The sequence below is a fragment of the Acinonyx jubatus genome, chromosome B3, assembly GCF_027475565.1.
Source record: "Acinonyx jubatus isolate Ajub_Pintada_27869175 chromosome B3, VMU_Ajub_asm_v1.0, whole genome shotgun sequence".
Classification (NCBI taxonomy): Eukaryota; Metazoa; Chordata; class Mammalia; order Carnivora; family Felidae; genus Acinonyx; species Acinonyx jubatus.
In genome coordinates, this window is record NC_069386.1 from 118,649,625 (window position 1) to 118,670,860 (window position 21,236).

The following is a 21,236-nucleotide window of genomic DNA, read 5'->3' on the forward strand; positions in this document are numbered from 1 at the left end:
TGGAGAAGCGGGTGAGATCCCTCCCTATTCACAGTTCTTTCTCCTCCTCTCGTTGCAGATATTCCTGTTATTCCGGATCTGGAAGAAGTACAGGAAGAAGACTTCGCTTTGCAGGTGGCAGCCCCCCCCAGGTACGTTATTAGGTGTGGAGTTGGCAGGAGGCGGAGAGCATGTGAATGAACACATGCCCAATACCGCGTACAGCGGGGCTGCCCCCCCCCCCCCCCGCCCCGAGTGGAGACGGGAAGTTGCTGGTGATGGGTTCCTGCCCGGGTTCCCGTGTTACTAGGCATATTCTTCCCACTTTGGTCCTTCCTCGCTGCCCGGGAGGCTCTGGGGATGGTGGCCCGGCAGCCCGCCTGGAACCCGTCCTGCCTGGGATTCCTCCTCACCTTCTCTCTTTCCTGCAGCATCCAGGTCAACCGGGTGATGACCTACCGTGACCTGGACAATGACCTCATGAAGTACTCAGCCTTTCAGACCTTGGTGAGTGCGGCAGCTTTTGCGCAGAGGGGCGGGCTCCGGGCCTCATCTCCTCCGTGGGTCTCTGGGGCCTCCTGGCGACAGTCCCTTTGCCGGAGCATTCCCCTCCGGTATTACGGCATCCCTGGGCCCGACCTGTCCCAGCGTGTCCCGGGGCCAGGCTCCCACCTGCTTCCATGGAGGCCCCCCGGCATCAGGAGGTACCACGGCCCTATAGATCCGGCACTGTCATGCCCTGCCCTCTTGGTGTTGACCTTCCTGCAAAGAATGTCCAACCTGTAGGATGCTGTGGCATTCCCTCATTCCTCAGTGGCTACGAGGTCCACTCACAGTTTTCCTCTTTTTAAGGCATTTCTGCAGGTCTCGGTTTGGGAAGTTCCACCACACACAACCTGACCCTCCTCACTTTGCAAGACATAGGTGTCCGGAGCGCCCCCCCCAACTCCCCCCCCCCCCCCCCGCCCCGGGGAAACACAAGCCGGTTTGTTTGCTTGCTCGTTTGTTTGCATCCTTGCATCCACAGGATGGAGAGATTGACCTGAAGCTCCTCACCAAAGTCCTGGCGCCAGAGCACGAAGTCCGAGAGGTCAGTAGCAGCAGAAGCTCCTTCCTGTGGGCTGCGTCATCCCTACGACCAGCCGGCTCCCCAGCGTGAGCTCTGCCTCCCCGAGGCCGAAGGGTGGGGGAGGTCGGCTGTGACCGCGGGGAAAGGCCTTCTGCCTTCATCTTACCCAGCGCTGCCTCTCCGGGCAGGATGACGTCAGCTGGGACTGGGACCGTCTGTACACCGAGGTGTCCTCAGAGCTCCTCACCGAATGGGACCTGCTGCAGGCGGAGAAGGAGGACCCCGTGGGACAGCCCACGCACACCTGAGCCCTCGGTGGTCAGCAGACTGCTGTCCCCGCACAGAGTAATTTCTGCTTCCGACGTGAAAAAACGCGATAAGCCTACAGTTGAAGAAGCTTGCCGGTAGCTTAGCATTTTTGTATGGAATATTTTGTAATAAAAATGCTTATTTTCAGTAGACCATGTTGGATCATTCAAGTGTAATAAATTGCTTTATGCTGTGGCCATCTCTTCCTTTTCTTTCCAGCAGCCTCTTGGAAAGATTCGTCAAGAGTGGAGGAGGGCAGCTTTTAAACAGTCTGACGGGTTTGCTCCCCGCTGTTGAAGAGCATGAGGGAAAGCTAGACTCAGGGGGAGAGGAATGGCACCCCTTCTAGAAAGTGTTCGGTTCACAGAGGCCACAGCATTTCCCGGGAGCACCTGTCTACTTGGAAGCACCTGGAAGCAGGGGTATGGGAGGCTGCAAGCCGCTACCTGCCGGGGTCCGGGGAGGGCCTGGCAAGACGCCTTTCTTACTGCGGATGTTCAGTTATGTTCGTGAAATTTTACTGTCTCCTTCATGCTGTCGGGCAGCTTAGCTGAGGAGACGGCCAAAAGGGGGTGCGCTAAGGCGAACCATTCCTCACAGCGGGACTTGGGAGCTATTCTCACAGCACCCCCCTTTCTCCTTTCTTCTTGCAGCCCATGCCCAGGGCTCCCCAGGCACGCCCTTCCTTTCCGCCACGGGCTCCCAGAGCCTCGATGCTAGCTCTCATTAGAAGCGGCCGGCTTGCCCGCTCCGAGCATCCCACAGAATGCTCCCTCTCGAGGAGACTGGGACCCCCTCTGACCTTTCAGATACTAGCCGCTCGTCTCCACTGCCCCCCCAAAGCATCATCGCTGCCTGTTTGCAAACCATGCCGACATCTGGAGCAGAGCCCAGCCCTCTTTCTAAACAGAGACATCTTCTGTTTTTGTTTTTCTCTCTTTCTCCCCCAAGACCTCTCATCTGAGGACAGGGACGTCTCCCTGCCCGCCTCCCCTAGATGCCACCTTGGATCAGGCCCATGCAGGCTGGCAGCCGCTGACTAAGCCCCGCTCCTCGGCCACAGCCACGGGGAGCTCGAGTGCTGCTCTCATCCAGCCTGGAAAGCCCTTCATTAAAATTCAGTAAAACAAAGAGGCTCAACACTTCAAAAACCCACTGGGGGGTTATTTTTGTAGGACTACTAGTGCCCTTCCCCAGTGAGCCACGAGGGCTCCAGAGCCAGCAAAGAGACTGTGTGGCTGTTAATTATAAACTCAGGGATTTAGTGGCTTTGGGGCCCCTTTTCCTCCTCTTCCAGAGTCACACATTTAGCCCAGCCAGCCCCTCTTTGGAATAATTCCCATGGTCACTGAGAACTTTGTGTCCAAGCTTGTTTTTCTTGAGCACCATTCTGAAACCCAAAGGAGAAAGGTCTTTCTAGTACCTTAATTACTAGCAAATTCAGCCGCCTCGGGACTCTGATAACCTTGGAGGTCTGTGGCCAGCCTGAGCAAGTGGCTAGGGGTCGACATCCTTCCTCCCTTTACTGTACGATTGCAGTGGCAGCAAGGTCTAACGCGTCATGAGCCCTCACCAGGTGCCAGGCATGGGGTTCAGCACGTACGAATCATCTAGCCTAATCCTGACAACCACCCAGTGAAGCACAGAATGTTTGTTATCCCATTTTACAGATAAGGAAACCGAGGCTCAGAGAGGTAAAGAGATGGATTGCCCAAGATAATCCAGCTACTTGGTGGCGGTGCTGGAACTCAAAACCAAGTTCTCTGACACCTCTGTACTTTTAACACTTGTGTTAAAAGGAATCTTCTGCCGCCTCCAGCTTGGGAACGTCCTCGAATTTCCAGCAGGCCGAATTGGCAGCGTGCTGACCAAGCCCCGCCCCCCACGCCAGGCATCCCTTCTTTCAGTGGAGTGAGCACAGGGCAGAGGGCTTCTGTCCGGCCTGGGGGGGGGGGGGGGGGGGGGGGCGAAGCCTCTCAACACGGCTGAGCTGCAGAGTCCCGGCCCCAGGAAGGTACAGATGACCTGGGTGGGGAACAGCTCTAAGTCATATGAGCTGAGCCCGGCTGAGAGTCATGTTCAGGCCACATGTGGCCAAGTTTCCTGTCACCTGTCGGCTTCGTCCTTTACACAGCATTTCAGGGGTCCTGGGGAACGACCTAGTTCTTACCCGACTTCTGAGATATCTTCCTTATGTTCCAACCAGCAGTGTCGCCCAGCCCAGCCTCCCTAGAAGAGGGCTCGAGAGGTGTGACAGAACGGACAAGCGTCTACAGGTACCCACGGTGTGGTTTTCTGCAGGCGCGTCGGGGAGGCGCGGAACGGGTCCTAGGGACGCTGCCTCCTTCATGGGGCACCTCGGCGGGCTCCCGTCACCCCCCGAGCAGCTGAGAAGCGCCAGCTGGTCTCTGACAAAATCTCCCGTGGCATCTTTGGCATTGGGTGGTAGCTGCAGAGATGCTATTCGCGGGCCGGGCCCTGGTGGGGGAGTTTGTTCCTTCGTGAGATCTGGATTGCTGTTTAGCCAGGCTCTGTTGTAGGTGCTGCAGCCAGAGAACTAGGTAAGCCACACTCCCTTCTCTCTGCTGGGGGGGCGGGGGGGATGGACAAATAAATCAAACACATGGCCTGTCAGATGGTGATAGATGCAGAAAATTAAAGCTGGGATCAGGAGTTACGATTTTTTTTTTTAATTTTTTAATGTTTACTTTTGAGAAAGAGAGAGGGAGACAGAGTGCGAGCAGAGGAGGGAGAGAGAGAGGGAGACACAGAATCTGAAGCAGGCTCCAGGCTCTGAGCTCTCAGCACAGAGCCTGATGTGGGGCTCGAGCTCATGAGCCGTGAGATCATGACCGGCGCTGAAGTCGGGTCGGATGCTCAACCGACTGAGCCACCCAGGTGCCCCAGGAGTTATACATTTTAAATGGAGTAGTTAGGGGAAGCCTCACTGAGAAGGTGACATTTGAGCAAAGACCTGAAGAAGGCGAAGGGATGACAAGACTGGTAAGTGGATGACAAGACTGCACAGTGTTCTGAGCAGAGAGGACAGTATGTGCAGACCAGACGCTGGCAGGTCAGCGTGCATGGGGGCGGGGGGGGGCAAGGGGAGAGCAGATGTTCTGTCTGGCTGCACCCGGAGCCTGGGCGTATCGCAGAGAGGGCATCAGGGGGCGTGGGGTCCACTCCCTCCAGTGCCACGAGCATTTCCAGGTCTCCTCGGCCTTGCCGGGCAGCCTTTGGGAAACTCAAGCTGCTGTGTGGCCTGTTGGTGCCTCTGCCTGGAAAAAGCAGGACAGTTCTTGCTACATTGAGAGAGAAGGAAACCATGAGCTCTGTCTGCCACGGAATGAGGCCGAGGAGGCCTGGGAATGCTCGTGTCACTGGAGGGAGTAGACCCCATGGCACGGACCCCTGCATGGAACACGCCCTGGAAACTTGCAGCGCCGATGAAAAGTCCAAGCAAGAAATCCACGTGGGCAGGCCTGTCGCTGAACCTGAGGTCATCTCTGTCCCTGATTGTTGGCTCACATTTGCTGAACCCCAACGCACTCCAGACAGGCTTTAGGAACCATTTGCTGCAGACAGAAACTGATGCTGGTGCCTGCTCGGTGTTGCCTGACCGAAATGTGTGGCTTCCGTAAATCAGGGCCTTTCTTGCTTAGTGGTTAGGGCGGCTCCTCACAGCGTTGGCCCTGCAGACCTGAATGAAAGGTAGTGTTTGCTACAGTGAGCTGAGGAAGGTGAGCATCCTGGCTTGGCTTGTCCAAGCAGTGCTGTGCTTCTCTCCTAGGGCCAAAGAGCCATTGGGGGTGTGAATAGCTGGGGAGGGGCGGGGGCGGGGTGGGAGAAGGGATAGGGCACAGGAGCAAAGGACACAGATTCCAGAATCAGCCTGGGTTCCCGTCCCAGCTCTCCCACTGGTGGCTGTGGGTCCTTGAGTGAGGTGCTTTCCTATTCTGATCCTGTTTTCTCATCTGTAAAATGGGCGTGATGCTAGCACTATCCTCCTAGGATTGTGATTGCCCAGTTAAAGCTGACTGCTCTTCGAGTTTAGAACTGGATGGGCTCAAAGAGCGAACATAGGTAGGGGCGCTTGGGAGCATAGTTGACCATCTGACTCTTGATCTCGGTTCAGGTCATGATCTCACGGTTCATGGGTTCAAGCCCCACATCAGGCTCTGAGCTAATGGCGTGGACCCTGCTTGGGATTCCGTCTCTCCTTCTCTCTGCCCCTCCCTGGCTTGTGCTGTCTCTCTCTCTCTCTCCCCCAAAATAGACAAATTTTTTTAAAAAAAAAGAGAAAAATGAACATAGGTTAAGTCGCATTGGATGTTTTATTGCAACGACAGTGCATTTTGCTAGGGGATATCACCTTCATTTCCTCTCCTGCTACCAGAATGGTTTGCCACCAGGGTCTTTTGTTTTTGTAGCAACTTTATTAAGGTACAATATGCACGCCTTAAAAGTCACCCACTGAAAGCACACAACCCATTGATTTTAGTAAATTTACAAAGCGGTGCTGCCATCACCATCGTCCTGACGTTCATCACCCTACAACGTTCCCTCCTGTCTGTTTACGGTACATCCCTGCTCCCGCTCCCAGCCCTAAGGCAACCACTCGTCTGCTTTCTGACCCTGTCAATTTGTCCTTTCTGGAAATTGCATTTAAATGGATATGATGCGGGGCTGCTTTCACTTCACAGGTTTTCACGGTCCATCCACGTCATAGCACGTGTCAGTGGTTTGTTCTTTTGATTGTTGAACGGTGTCCCATTGTAGGGGTTCACGCCACACTGTGCTTATCCATTCAGCAGTTGATGGGCTTTTGTCCTGTTTCCAGTTTGGGGCTATGATCAATGATGCCCCTGTGGACATCCAAGTACGTGTCTTTGTGTGGACCCCTGGTTTCATTTCACTTAGGCAGATTCCTAGGAGCAAAATTACTGGGTCTATGCTGTGTTTAACTTTTTTTTTTTTCTGTTTCTTTACATACTTTATGTAAAATCTCAAAAAATGTGAAAGGGCAAACAAAATAGTTTCAGAATTATTTACGTTTAACTTTTTAAGAAACTGCCAAACTGGATTTCAGGGCATCAGTTTTGTTTTGTTTGTTTGTTTTTCAGTGCTTTAGGGTATCAGGATTAATAAAGTACTCAATTTTTTTCTTGTAATTTTTCCTTAAGTTTAAAAAAAAATTTTTTTTAGTGTTTTTTTATTTTTGAGTGAGAGAGACAGAGTGTGAGCAAGGGAGGGGCAGAGAGAGAGGGAGATACAGAATTCAAAGCAGGCTCCAGGCTCTGAACTGTCAGCACAGAGCCTGACATGGGGCTCGAATTCACAAACCATGGGTTCATGACCTGAGCCAAAGTGGGACACTTAGCCGGCTGAGTCATCCAGGTGCCCCTTAAGTTTTTCAAAGGTGGTAGTTCAGTTTATAGGAGGTGCAATCCCCTCCCTTCCTTCCTTCCTTCCTTCCTTCCTTCCTTCCTTCCTTCCTTCCTTCCTTCCTTCCTTCCTTCCTTCCTTCCTGTCATTGAACTTATCTCGGTTTTGAGAGTGAAGAGCTCATCTGTCTGTTTCCCCCACCAGCCTGTAAGCTTCTTCAGGATAAGAAGGGGTGTTGTTTGAGTTTCTATAGAGCCCCTCGCGCATTCCAAGAGTTCCACGTCAAATATGACGTGGTCCCGACCCCAAGGGGCTCACAAACTAGTAGAGAAATAGATAGGTCTCATCTGTGTTTTCAAAGCACTGGCTCTGAAAACCACAGAGGCTCTCCAGAAGAGTGGAAGAACCCCAAGCCATCCATTGCAAAGTGCAGATGAAAATGGGGACAGAGGGAGCTTTGTATGTCCACCGAGAAGTACAGAGGTGGGGTTGGTTTGCTTAGAGCAGGGTCCGCAAACTGCAGCCCACGGGCCAAATCCAGCTGCCGCTGTTCCTATAAAAGTTTTCCTGGAGCACAGCCATGCTCTTTCGTTTACATATTGTCCATGGCTGCCTCTGTGCCACGATCGCAGAACTTAGTTGCGACAGAGACCATGTGGCCCACAGAGCCTGAAATATTTACTGTCTGGCTCTTTACAGAAAAAGCCTGCCAACCCCTCCTTAGAGGACAGAATGAACACGACAAATAACAACACCCACATGCTCCCAAAGTTCAGCTGCGTGGTGCTATGCAGAAAATCAATTGTAGTAACAGTGATTTGAGTTAGACGTAAGGGAAGACTGGACGGGTGGCAAGATTCTGGCTCCTGAAAGAGAGAGATGAACCTCCCTTCAGAAAAGGGGAAGACAGCACTCATCAGTTCCAGCACAGCTGAGACATAAGCCATCTGGAGACAAAAAGCTGGAAAGAGCAACTCTGGGCTTCTTCTCGGTCCTCTGATGCTCTTTGAGATGCAGGCAAGGAGGGGCTTCTCCACGAGTCGAATACCTTTGGCAGTGGGCTCAGAGTACTGAAGAGAAAGCCTGGTGGAGGGGACTTAGGAGCAAGCGAGGGCGGAAAAGTCGGACTTTTCTTCTGGCGAGGTAGGAATCAGAAAGCAGGGGTGGTGGAGCCAGACGGAGGAAGCGGCCGTCCCTCTTGTGGCTGTGACGCAGTGAATTAATTCCCGGCATATGTTCCCGGCATCTGTCGTGGTGGCCTGGACCAGAGGGGTCAGCGAGAGAGGGGACCATGCCAGGGCTGAGCATTAGCCCAGAATTCCCAGGCTGCTGGGTCTCTTGGCTCCCGCAGAACGGTGGCTGGCCAGCACGCCCAGGAACATCTGCTACAGCTGCAGCAGGCAGCACTGCCCTGGGGAGGAGGGGGTCCCCTCCGCAAGAAAGCACCTGGCTGTGAAGGGGCTGAGAAAAGACCAGTGAGAGTCCTGCAAAACCGTCTCTTCCAGATCTCGGCTGCGGTGGATTCCACCTGCCAGCCGGCTGGAGGTCTGATGTAAGGGAGCACCCCTGGTGAAGCAGGGCCAGGGGGAGCCACAGGATCCCACAAGGCAGAGATCTTGGGACGCCCTCCTAAGTACCAGTCGCGGAATCCCCCTGGATGCTCTTGGGGCTGCTGCCTGCAAAGTGTCCCTCGGGAGTCCGTGATCACCCGAGAGGAAGCAGGGCAGAGGACACGGGGGCTAAGAATGCAGACGATGCCGCATTCGCATTTCTGCTCTCCCATGCTGTACCTGCACATTCCCACACCTCTCTGTGCGATGGTTTCCTCGTCTGTAGAGTGAGGTAGAAAGTGACTACAGCCTCATCGGCTCTGGGCTGAGCAAACGACCTGCTACACATCAGGTGTCTGGCAAGAAGTGAGCCCTCAATGAAGGTTAGTTCTGATCACACCTAGGGACAGTCAGTGGTGACTTGTTGTCCCTGACAGGAAGTCACTGAGAGGACCTACGTGGGCATCTCCCCCAAAGCCATGAACTGGAGGCCTCTCGGCTGACCTTGAGCCATAGGACATTTGATTTGGCCTACACACTTCTTAAATTGTTTAGTTAATGATCAGCATTAAAAATGGAAAGGTTTCGGGCGCCTGGGTGGCTCAGCCAGTTAAGCGTCTGACTTCGGCTCAGGTCGTGATCTCACGGTTTGTGTGTTCGAGCCCACTTCAGGCTCTGTGCTGACAGCTCAGAGCCTGGAGCCTGTTTCGGATTCTGTGTCTCCCTCTCTGTCTGCCCCTCCCCTGTTTACACTCTGACTCTCTCTCTCTCTCTCTCTCAAAAATAAATAAACATAACAAAAAAAAAAAAGGAAGGAAGGAAGGAAGGAAGAAGGAAGGTTGGTTTCACATTATACCCAGATTTCCAGCTTCTCTGAGGAAATTAGGGGATCTGGAGCCACGGCTCCTATGGTGGTGATTGGCTTGAGCAAAGAGACGACAGCTCCTCTAGGTTGGGGCCTTTCAGCATGGCCCCCCACTGACATTTCGAACTGGCCGCTACAGGCATTGACTGTGAGACCCCTGCCCGACCCTCCCCCTCACCAATGAGAATTCTGTTCCTCAAGAGCCCTTGCACAAGGTCATGTTCTAAGACTGGAACCTGAGTCCTGACTCGCAGGCCGTGTCCTTTGTCGGTAACCAGGACCCTCTGGCTGACGTGTGACCTAAAATCATGTAAGTTCCGGAGAAGATCCAGTTTGCCTGTCGTGAGCTTATTCCCCTCTGAGCAGGAATCCTGACCCTGTGTCCAGCATGGCTCTGACTCGAGTTTGAGCAGAGTCCTGGGATATTTCCTGGGCCAGAACCTGGTTAGCCATTTGCCCTCTCCTGAACCGGTTCAACTCTGCCCTGGAGCTAATGGCGTCTGCTCCGGAAGAGGGTCCAGTTCGGCAGTCAGGAAAGGGAGAAGGTGTGTGCCTTCTTTCTATAGCAGCCACCAGCGCCTCAAGCACCCCGCTGAGGCGTTAGGAGGACGTGGGCAGCTGAGGGCGCAGATCACGTGTCTGGCTTTCGGGCTTTTGGGCAGGAGGGCGCCCACATCAGTCAGCCAGGAGGGTCTCTGTGCGGTGCTCGGGAGGAGGGACAGCCCCGAGGGCGCACCCTTCACCTCACCCTTCAAGAGAGGACGTGGTGGACAGCCTCCAGCGATGCAGCCTTCAGGGTCTGCCCCAGTGTCTAGGCAGCACCCAGCCAGTTACTAAAGCCCGTGGCGGCAAAGCCATTCCTGGCCGGCAGAACACTCCTCTCGGGCCATCCTTCCTCCAGAACTCTCCCTGGGGCTGGCTAGGACTTTCTCAGAGCTGCACCATGGTCTGTGACTCTCACTACCTGGCCCTCCTTCCTTCTGCCTCTCATCCCACTGGTGACACACCTTCACCACCCCCTGTAGGTTTTCTTATTCCTCCTGCTCCTCCTCCCCCACCCCGTATCTCTCACAGGCATTAATGACCTGGTGCCTGCTTCCTTGAGGATCCAAACAGTGGGCCTGGGGTGGTCCCGCTAGACGGGGCGGGCAGACTCCTGGGCAGGGCGGACAGGTGGCAGCTCCTAAGGAGTATGGCTTCTCCTTCAAAGCCACATGCCTCATGGGCCCCAGTGGGTCAGCTGGAGTGTGGGATCCCGCAGAGGGATAGAAGGTTGGCCAGAGGTAGAGTCCTCTGTCACTCGTGTAAGTGCCAACTTGGAAACTAATCCACCTGGGTAAGCCTGGCAGGCACTTAGCCAAAAGAATTCGGTTTCCTTGCAGCAGGGAAAGGAAACAGCTCCCCCCCCCCCTTTTTGTTTTGCTGAGGGCGGGCAGGAAGGGCCTCTGTTGGTGGCTTTAGAGGCAGAGAACAGGGATGTCATGGCATACCGGGCCTTCTAGGAGACGAGGCTGTGCCCTCTAGAGAACTACATGTCGCCCGTTGGGATCTGGCGGCACCCCCGCTGAAGGTGGGAAAAGAGATGGAGTTTGGGCAACTGTACCCCAGACCTCGGCAGCGCGGGGCCGGGTGGCCAAGCCCCCTCTGCCGTACGGCGGTATGGGTGACGCGTTCTCTGCTGGCAGAGGGGAGGCTGCTGCGGGCTTGTGAAGGGCCAGGCTGTCGCTCTGGAAGCCGAGTGGGTGGCGCAGGGCCGGCCAAGGTGTTCTTGCAGTTTCAAGGACAAAGACAATGAAGCAGAGACCTGACGGAAAAGATGCCTCACAGGGCATAGACGACAGCAATAATACTTAGTAGGGAAGGCTAAGTAAAGAGAAAAAAAAATAGGTTAGCTCTTTGAATAGGGAACAGACGAAAACAAACTCAAAACCAAAACCTGGGTGGGGCAGGGCGGGTGGGGTTTGGTGGCAGAGGACAGGAGGGAACTTCTGGGGCTGCTGGAAACGTTCCGTAGCTTGACTGTGGTGGTGGTTACATGTCTGTTTATGTTTGTAAAACTTATCAACTATCCACTCTGAAAAGGGTGATTTTTATTGTATATAAGTTATACCTCAGTAAGCGTGACTTTAAAAAAGACTCTCCCTGTCACTCCACACCATCTTAGGAACACGAGTTGGCAGAGTTTCTGTTTGTCCCACCGCATCTGACGGGTTTTTGCAGCGACCCCTGGGCTGTGGTCGTCCCTGAGAACCAGGCCAGGAAGGAGAGACCACCTTAGCCCCTGAGCCCCCCGACCAGGGGACTGTTCAGAGTCCAGAGCGAGCTTTTACGTCCTATCTGCACTTTGATTTTCCATGAAAGGAAAACCCAGTAAATTTGACTACTGGGGACAGCAGATGGTCCAATTTGAAGGAAAACACAGGCATCCGGGAATCAGTTTTGACAGTCTAACAGAAGCGTGGGTTTGCTGAGCTCAGACTAAGGAAGGACGCAGAGAATCTTGAAAACCCCAGATGGTTTAAAGGAGATCTGACCCCAGGGAGAGCAGGCCGTGCCCTCTTCTGCATTCAGTAGTTCTTTTGACCTGGGAGATGAGCAGGGATAGAAAAACTTTGATGCCAGGTCTTTAAAAAAAAAAAAAAAGTGTTTTTTCCTTTAAAAGTTTACCAACACGATTTTAGAATATTATCTTCACTTCTACAATGAAGATACGTTCACGAAATTAAAAACTATATAGCTAAATATAGCGAATATTCCCTTTCACTCTGCCCTGCCCCGTCCATTCCGTAGACCTCCCCCCAGGTGACAAAGGGGTATTCTGCGAAATGTCTCGGTGCGTTTATCTCCACGTGGATGTACAGAGATCTAGACCCTGGTTTTATTTATGTAACCGGGACCATTCTGCAAGTGTGGCCTACGTTTTGCTTTTTCTACTTAAGAATACCTATTGCAGAACTTCCCTCTCTCTTCCTCATTCCTTTTGTTTTGTTTTGTTGGTTTTTTTTTTTTTTAATTTTATTTAAATCCAAGCTAGTTACTATCCAGTGTAGTAACGGTTTCAGGAGTAGAATTTAGTGATTCATCACTTACAGACAACACCCAGTGCTCATCCCAACAAGTGCCCTCCTCAATGCCCGTCGCCCATCCAGCCCATCCCCCCCCACCCAACACCCCTCCAGCAACCCTCAGTTTGTTCTCTGTCTTTAAGAGTCTCTTATGGTTTGCCTCCCTCTCTGTTTTTATCTTATTTTTTCTTCCCTTCCCCTATGCCCATCTGTTTTCTTCCTTAAATTCCACATGTGAGTGAAACCATATGATATTTATCTTTCTCTGACTGACTTATTTTGCTTAGCATAATACACACTTTTGAGAGAGACCGAGAGAGCCCGCAGGGGAGGGGCAAAGGGAGAAGGAGAGACAGAATCCCAAGCAGGCTTCACGCCGTCAGCTCAGAGCCTGACACAGGGCTCGATCTCCAGAACCGTGAGATCATGACCTGAGCCCAAATCAAGAGTCCGATGCCTCACCAACTGAGCCACCCAGGCACCCCTCATTTGTTTTTAAAACACTGGTGAGTGCTCTGTGGCCAGACGTGGTATCAGGTGCCTGTCACCGTGACAGTTCGTACCTAGTTTCATTAAGAGCTAAGTCCCTGCATTGTCCATGTCACCCGTGTGCCCTTGTTCCTGTCACCCTGCCTCCAGTAATAGTAATATCTAACGGTTAGGATGCCCTTACCAGATCTCAGGCAGTGTACCAGATGCTTTCCGTACATTATCTCCCTCAATCTTCTCAACTCCCAGGAGGTGGGTACTAAATCCTGCCCACTTCAGTAGTAAGAGAAACTGAGGCTTGAACCCAGGCCTTTCTCATTCTGTGCTCATGAGGCACCCAAGGAGGGGAGTAGTGTCCATTCCTATGTTGTGCATCATCAGCGTTCTGTCACTGCCTCCTCCCGACCGGGGGCACAGCAAGGTTCTGTCCCCCAACGGGGGGCTCTCTCAGTAACCCTTGATAAATGTGCCACAGCGGTGCCAGGAGACTCTGCCCACTGGCCGCACGATGGGAGCACCCGCTATAGGGAGCTCTGCCTTGGAGACAAGGACCTCAGGTTGTCTTTCTGGCCTCCATTAAGTGGGCTGTTTAAAGTGTTTTCCTGGAGTCTAGAAGCAAAGTGAGAACATCTGCAAGGCAGGATTTCTCAGAGGCGGTCACCTGGCATGGAGCACCTCCATCAGAAGCATCTACAAAGCTTATCAGATATGTAGCTTCCTGAGCCCCCAACCCATCAGATTAGAGTCTGGGCAGGGAAGACCTGAGAATATGCATTTTAAGCAAGCCCTTCCCCAAACCCTGACTCTGTTCAAGAACCTTGCACACTGCTGGCTCACGGGCTGTAGCCTGTACTCACCGCTCTGACCGAAACACTTCTGTTGCCCTTTTTGTGTTAGTATAGTGATCGATCTCGAAAAATCCAGGGTGCCATAGGAAAACCACACGGACCTCTGCTTTTTGGGAAGGACCCGGCAGTGTCGAGGCCACTGACAGTTGAAGCGCTAACTAGAGAAGTACGGCAGGGCGTGGGCCGCCCTGTCCACCCCAGTCCCTGCCTCCTCCCTCCGGCTTCCGTGGACGTTTTGCTTGCGGCCACTGGTCAAAGGAGAGGGCAACGCTCGTGTGTGTCAGCGCCAGGTGGCCAGGGCTTGACAAGTAAGGCCAACTCTGGTGTGCGCTTCCTCCCTGCACGCAGGCCCGCCTCTGCCCTGCTTCGTAGAGCTTGTGCGGATGGCGTCCGTTCACTCCCCTACCCCCCTACGCTCCATCCGTTGGCAGCTGCTGCCAGATGCGTTTTGGGAACGATCCAAACATGAGACATGCCCCTCTTTCCGGGTTGGCACGAGATCCGTGTTTCTCAAAGCGCGGTGCACAGACCACCTGCGGCAGATCCCCCAGGGAGGCTCACAAAACACAGATGCCTGGCTTCCACCTGCACCTGGGCAGTCAGGATCCCTAGACTTGGGGAAGCAGAATTGCCAGGTGTGGACCCAGGAATCTGCATTTTAAGCGCAGTGCCACAGGGGGTTTTGATGTACTTTAGGGCATTGAGACCTGTACGCATCTGGAGGAAAGAGGGTGCACGTAAGTTTAATTGGGCCTTGGGTCAGATCAGCCTCCTGGGTCTTTGGCCTCCCGGCGAGAAGCAAGTCCCTTCCCCAGCCCTGAGCCTCCACGGCACACTCAGCTCCCGGGGCCTCACCCCACCCCCAGGGCAGCAGGCACCCAGGCCGCCTTCTATCAGATTCAATCTCCTGTCACTTTCAGGACCAGTTCATTATTCCTTTATTATTCCCATTCTCCTGCTTATCACTATTAATAATCACTCTCACTGGCCAGGGTGCTGACAGCTCCCCCTTGTCCATTCTTTCTGTCTGTTTTAATCCTGCCTGCTTATCTGGCATTAACCTGATCTTTTCCCCCCGTTTAATTAAGCAGTCCTGGTCAGCCCACTACTGGCCACGTGGAGATGGGAATGATGGGTTCTCCTGATAGGGCGGAGGAGTGACAGGCTCTGTGGCCTGGACCTTCTATTTCCCAGAGGGGCCCAAGGGCAGGGGTGTGAGTCCCAGGAAAGGCCACATTGGGTCTGAGGGCTGGGAAGGCAGGGACGGTCGATGACTAGTATGTACCGCTGAGAAACCATGCTTCACAAACCTTGGGGAGTCTGGCCCTTGCTGGGAGGGCCTGTTGGAATGCAGATTACTGGGCCCCACCGCAGGGATTCTGATTCAGTAGGTGACCACGAATCTGAATTGCTAATAAGCTCCAGGGGTCACTCTCTCTCGTGAGCAGCCCTGCGTCAGTGGGCCAGCGTCAGATTCGCGCTGGACACCGGCCGGTCCCAAGTGTTCCTTGGTGGGAATGGACTGAGGAGGAAGAGACTTGGGCAGGGGGTAACTATTACAGATGTGAGGTGTGAGGGACTGAGCCTAGGGGGTGCTGGGACTACAAGGGGGTTCCAGTAGAGGCAGTGGAAGAGAAAAAGTAAAGGCACTTTGGTTTTGAGCAACCGGCAGTGTGCTTGGCAGAAATAAGTACAGAGGCAGCATGTGGGGGTAGGGCAGGGATGTGCTGAGGTCAGGACGAGCTGTATAACTTTCAGGGACTACAGAAAAATGAAAATTCTGGGACCCTTCTTCAAAAACTAGTGAGAATTTCAAGGCAGGACAGCAGAGCATTAGACTAAGCCCGGGGCCTTTCCAAAGTGCAGGGCTCTGTCCAGTTGCACAGGCCACGTGACAGGAAGTCAGCCCTGGCTGACATCCCATGTGATTCTTTTGCCCTTGATAGCCAGACAGAACAGGCCATCACCTTGGTGGCCAGTCGGTTGCTCTGCGGGCCCTTCGGTGATTGGCGTGTCCACCTCTAGATGCCATGGAGACAGAAGGGGAAGTCATGGGGCCCAAGACTCACAATTCAGAGTCCTGTAGTAAGAGCCCCAGTAAGAAAACACGGGTAAGATCCTAAAAGAAGATGCTGGTAAGTGAAGAGTACCATGGTACTCTTTTATGGGAAATCACCCACCTTCAGGAGAATCTGACGTTTTCTGTGCGCGGACCTTTCGTGTTTTAAGTTACCACTTATTATGTATGTATTCTGTTCCACACAAAGAGAGAGAGAATCTTGAGCAGTCTCCATGCTCAGTGTGGAGCCCAACGTGGGGCTTGATCTCATGAACCGTGAGATCATGACCTGAGCTGAAATCAAGAGGTGGATGCCTAACTGACTGAGCTACCCGGGCGCCCCCACACAAAGCGCTTTAATATCTTTATTTCGTCCTGGCAACAACCCTGTGTATGAACTATGTGTTATTATCCCCCTTTAACAGATGAGGAGACTGAGGTGGGGAGACGCACAGAAAGCTGCCTCATGAGGGAGCGAGCCAGCCCATTAGGCTTGTACGTGTGTGTCTAGAGTGGGAGATCCTCAGTGCACATGACCAGGGAGTTGGGGGGCTGATGTGGATGGGGGCGCGGGAGGTGTTACAGGGAAATGCAGATACCCAAGCCAGCCAAAGATGGAAGGATTTAGAGCAATTAAAATGTTTTGCCTGGGAGCTGTTTGGAGCCTTTTTTTTTTTTTTTTTTTTTGAAGTGAGAGTTTCCTGACTTCAAGGTGTTAACAGGCTTTCTAAATGGTTTTGTTTTTTAATTGCAGCAAATGACTGTGGAGCCATTAGATTTTGCCTCTCTGCGTTGTTTCTGAGCCCGAGAGGTCCTCCTCCTTCTATTTATTCTATTTAATTCAGTCAGGTAGCTCCAGGGCAATGGAGATCAATACTCCTCTTTGATAGAAAAGAGTCAGGTTTGAAACCCAGAGATAAAACTGACACATTTTGTATAAATTTAATTAAAAATGCACCTTTAGTGGCTTGTTGCAGGCACAAAGCCGAGCGTCTATCTCTCTATCTCCCTGTCTTTCCCCCTCTCTTCCTCTCTCTCCCTCTGCCTCTCTCTCTCTGTCTCCTTTCTTGTTCCTAACTAGGAGATCTCTACATCTGCCTCGCCACAGTCTTGGTTCATGATTTTGGACTTGAAACTTCCGTGCTGAGGGACGCCGAGGGAAGGGTCTGAAATTCTAAGCAGATGAGCCCGGCCTCCTTTTGTCCAGAGCCGGCTGGGGACAGGGCTTCTGAGGGGAGAGGACTGGGGAGCAGAAGCCTCCGAATCGGTTTGCTTTTCTGTTTCAAACCCTTTCTCTTCGAGCGCCGCCGTCTGTAGGCTCAGAGGCTCCTCTGGCCGGACGTTTTTGACCCGCCTGCCGGTGCACCTGCTCACACTTCCTGGGGCCCTAGTGGGGTCCCGGATGGAGGTGCGGGGTGCCGGGGGGTGGGGGGAGGCACAGAGCCTGGAGCCCCTCTCTAGTGACCCCAGGGCTGCTGCACACATTCGTCTTGTGTTTTACAGCCCCCCCTTCACCTCCTTCCCCGCCGGCTCTCCCCCTTGCACTCGCCTCAATCCCATTTGGCTTTCCTCATTTTTCACTTGAGTGCGTTTCCTATCCCCGACTCTGCTCTGGCCTCACTCTGCTCAACACCAATAAAACACACTCAACACAGGTAGAACAAGGTGCCCGGGCCCGGCGTGACAAATGACTCACCAGCCCTCGCTAAGCGCGGCTGTAAATTGCCCCTCCCGTCGCGAGCCGGGGCCTGTTCTCCCGCGGCCCCTCAGTGGGCACCACAAGGTTGCAACGGCAAGGCCTCAGACCCAGAGTCTGGTCAGCCCCCGAGGCCTTCCCTGGGATCCTGGGCAGACGGCAGGGTGGCAGAGGAGGGACCGCTGAAACATCTACACCTGCAGCTTTGGCTGGAGCAGCTCAGGCTTCTGAATTTACTGGCCGTGAACTCCAGCAGCTGGCATTTACTACGCCCTTGCCATGTGCCAGGCACCGTGCTTGGGTTTACGTTACATTTTCTTTGACCCTCACAGCAGTTCAGTGAGGTGCAGTTCGAATGGCTGCCCCCGTTTTCACAGATGAAGACCCCGAAGGAGGCCCTGCAAGGTCACAGAACTTGTCCAAGGTCATCTGGCTAGTAAACATCAAGGCAGCATTAGGGCAGACCTTCCAGACTCTAAAATCTGGGCTTTTCATCACCACATCCTGTGTGTGTGGCAGCCCGCGAGGCACTTTGGGAAGCAAGCTCTGGTCTGCATTCTCCAGTGTTCATGATTTCATGCTATGGGGGCCCGGGCTTACTGGAGAAAGATCACAGAGGAGATGACAACTGATTTTCTTCCCTACCTGATGAGACTCCTCCCTCTGGGGCCCCTGCAACCTGTGTACATGGGGGACGTTTGTGGCTCCTTCCCAGGAAGAGCGACCAGAAGCTGGGAAGCCCATTATGTCCATCCTAGGACAGCGAGGGCGCCACCACCATGGAGAAGCAGAGGGGGCCGTGGTACCATGGGGCGAGGGCAAGGAGGGCTTCTCTAGCACATTCTGGGGCTCGTTCGTCAGGGCGTGTAGAACCCAGGGCTTGTGCACCTGTGACCTGTGGGTATGAGTCAGGCAACGTGGTGGGGCAGCATGTTCTAGCCGGCCTTCTCTGGAGGCTCGGGGGGCCTTTAATCGCTGCAAATGAATGTTCAGACTGGAGAGGCAGACGTCCCAAGTTTGAGCCACTGGACCTTCCTCTCTCTGCCTACCTCCTCTCTGGCAATTACAAACACCAGCCGCTTTGTGTCTAAAATGGCTGAGATAATTGAAACGGAATTTGGAATCAGGGCCCTGCAGGCAGCACTTGTTGAAAGAAGAAATAAAGATCGTTTGGGTCACGTCTTTTGTAATTTGCGTTTAATAATCGTACCGGGAGGTGTGCACAGAGGGAAAGGCGGCATGTGAGCCAGCTCCCAGCCTGCCAGCCACCCTCCCTGGGTCTGCTGGGGAGGGGTGGGCAGTGGCAGGAAGGTGCTGGGGAGAGGCACGCGAGTTGGAAAAAGTTGGCTCCGTGGGGTGGTGGCAGGAGGCAGGGCGCAGCTTGGGACGGGCCTGAGTAGGCAAAATGGCACGTTGGGTGTCCTCGCCTCTGTCCTGGGCACATCCTCCACACACGGCCATGCCCCTGCCCCCATGTGTGGGGAGAGTGACGGAGTGGAGTGAGACAGCAGGAGCCCCAAGACCCATGCAATGATTCCATGCAGGCTGCAGTGGGGCTCTTACTGGATCAAATGATCGGGACGCTGCCACTATTCAGTATTGCCAGCCACACATGGAGCTGGGGCAGAAGGTGGCCCCAGTTGGAGGGCAGATATAACATCCAGACTATGGGTTTTCAAAGGCGTCCTCCAGGAGCCCTGCAACCCACGCTTCCCTGGAATCACAGCTGCTCATGTTGGGGTCCTCAAAGAGCATACCTTTCTACGCTGATACAACCCCCTCTCCCACCAATGACACGTACTACTCGTACATAGAGTCACCCGCTCCCCACAGCTTCGAAAAACAGTCCCCCCCTTCCCCTGTGATGCTGCCCTTTCCTGTCTGCAAGAACCTGTATACTCAGGATCTCAAGGGCTCCCCGTCCCCCGTGTCCACCATCATCGTGGAGTGGGGAGGCTGTGAGGAACTCAGACTTGAGGGGGAGAGACAGTGGTAGGGGCTGAACTGTGTCCCCCCCCCCCCCAAATTCTTATGTTGGAGTCCTAACCCCAGTATCTCGGAATGAGACTGTGTTTGGAAGTAGGCCTTTGGAGGTGATTAAGGTAAAATGAGGTCGAATGTGTGGACCCTAATCCAATAGGACTGGGAGCCTTAGAAGAAGAGGAAGGGACACCAGGGATGCTTGTGCACAGAGGAGAGACCACACGAGGGCACGCTGTCTCAGCGTGCATCCATCTACAAGCCAAGGAAGAGGCCTCGGGAGAAACTAACCCTGCCCATAGCTTCATCTTAGACTTCCGGCCTCCACAACTGTGAGAAAGCACCTTTTCCATTGTTTAGGCCACCCACTCTCGGGTATTTGGATACGACAGCCCTAGTAAACTAACACAGATGGTCAGCTGCAGGGGGGCACTGGCTTGTGATGCTCCTTGTGCTGCGTCCTCTCCACCCCCCCTTGCCCAGACATGCATAATGTATGCTTCGAAGTACCAGAGAGAGGAGCTCCAGCCGCTTCCCTTTCCCGGTGGCCGGAATCTAGATGACACATGGCTCAAGGAAGGGAGTTTGCACGCCTGTCTTTGCCCTTGATTCTTTCTTGGAGGCCCTGTGCTGTCCGCTACCCGGTCCTGGGCTTGCGATGCTTACAAGTCTGTGATGCCCAACTTCAGTGTCTTCCCTCCGTTGTTAAGACCCTTCCCCTTTTGCCATTGGTCGTGTTGGTGACACAAGGGGACTCTCAATCCTTGCAGAAGCCAGAGGCCTGGTGTGCCCTAGAGATCTGTCATCTGGAACCACCCAGGCAATCACAGTCATGAACAAATTGCTGTAGAAAAGGAGGGATGAATGGAGAGCTTTTCAAATTCTGAGTGTCTGGTGGGAGCACTGTGATTCCTCCCCCTACCCAAGACCCCTGGCACCCCCTCTCAGGGCAAGGCCGGCTTGCCCTGGGGCAGGGGTCCCAGGACAGCCGGTGGAGCACACTGAGATCCTGAGCTCTCTGTGGTGCATGGCTTGGGCTGTCAGAGGGTCAGGCTCTGGGTAACAGGGGTGACCCAAGGCCAGGGGACACAGGAAGGAGGCAGGAGCAAAGGATGGAAAGGGACCAACAGCGTCCTGGGCTTTTCACCATAGAATGGCTTTGTGGGGAAGAATGCCGGATCGGCCAACGTTCATGAGGCCCACTCCTGCTTCTAAGAGCTGGTTATATGCTCTTGACCCATCTCACCCCTGCTTGCTGGCGGTAGATGGCAGAATCTCCCTTGTGCCAAGGAGGGAATGGGGTTCAGAGAGGTTATGTACCTGCTCATGATTGCACAGCTAAAAAGGGCAGAGGACTCCATAATTCAAACCCAGAACTTCCAGCCTCCCAATCCAGCCTGTTCCTTCCAGAGCAGGGGTTGGCAAACTACAGCCCGTAGGCCAAGTCTAGCCTACGACCCATCTTCACTGAGCTCAGAGCTAAGAAATGGCTTTATATTTTTAAATGGTCGGGGGGAAACAAATCCAAAGACAAATAGTGTTTCGTGGCGAGCGAAAGCTATATGCAATTCAAATTTCAGCGTCTATAAATATAGTTTTACTGGAACACAGCCACACCCGTCTGTTCACGTGTTGTCCGTGGCTGCTTTCTTGCCACACCGGCAGAGTTAAGTAGTCATGACAGAGACGGTATGGTCCTCAAAGCCTCAAATATTTACTTCCTAGGCCTTTACAGAAAACGTGTGCCAACTTCTGCTTTAGAGCCACGTGACGTGGAAGGTGGGCGAGATCTTAGAAACCATCTAGTTGAAAAACCTTGATGTCCTCTTACTCTATCCTTCCATTTTCCAAATAACCGGAGCAAGACCCATTGCATCTGAAGAGCCACAGTACCAGGCTGCCCTTGGACCCCCCCGATCCCCCTGCTGTCAGGAAGCCGGGG

The 21,236-nt window shown here is 53.6% G+C and overlaps 2 protein-coding genes across 13 annotated transcripts in view; both read left to right on the plus strand.

The window, feature by feature from the left end:
• The window catches only part of IFT43 (intraflagellar transport 43), an 82,866-nt gene extending 79,228 nt beyond the window's left edge, over positions 1–3,638 (plus strand). For 6 of the 12 annotated variants that reach the window (XR_008299535.1, XR_008299536.1, XR_008299540.1 and 3 more), the window contains 6 exons: positions 59–131; positions 411–486; positions 1,007–1,134; positions 1,237–1,452; positions 1,577–1,779; positions 3,564–3,638. Coding sequence is in view for 3 of the 12 variants with exons in the window: in XM_053224758.1 (XP_053080733.1) it covers positions 59–131; positions 411–486; positions 1,007–1,134; positions 1,237–1,456 (497 nt within the window). In the remaining 9 variants the exon portion in view is untranslated. Of the gene's footprint in view, positions 1–58; positions 132–410; positions 487–1,006; positions 1,135–1,236; positions 1,553–1,576; positions 1,780–3,563 lie in introns of those variants that run through there. The other 6 variants (XM_015071611.3, XM_027066222.2, XR_008299534.1 and 3 more) reach the window with 5 other exon arrangements.
• The window catches only part of GPATCH2L (G-patch domain containing 2 like), a 152,191-nt gene continuing 134,565 nt past the window's right edge, over positions 3,611–21,236 (plus strand). The window contains exon 1 of the mRNA XM_053224752.1: positions 3,611–3,633. The gene's annotated coding sequence lies outside the window, so the exon portion shown is untranslated. The remainder of the gene's footprint in view (positions 3,634–21,236) is intronic.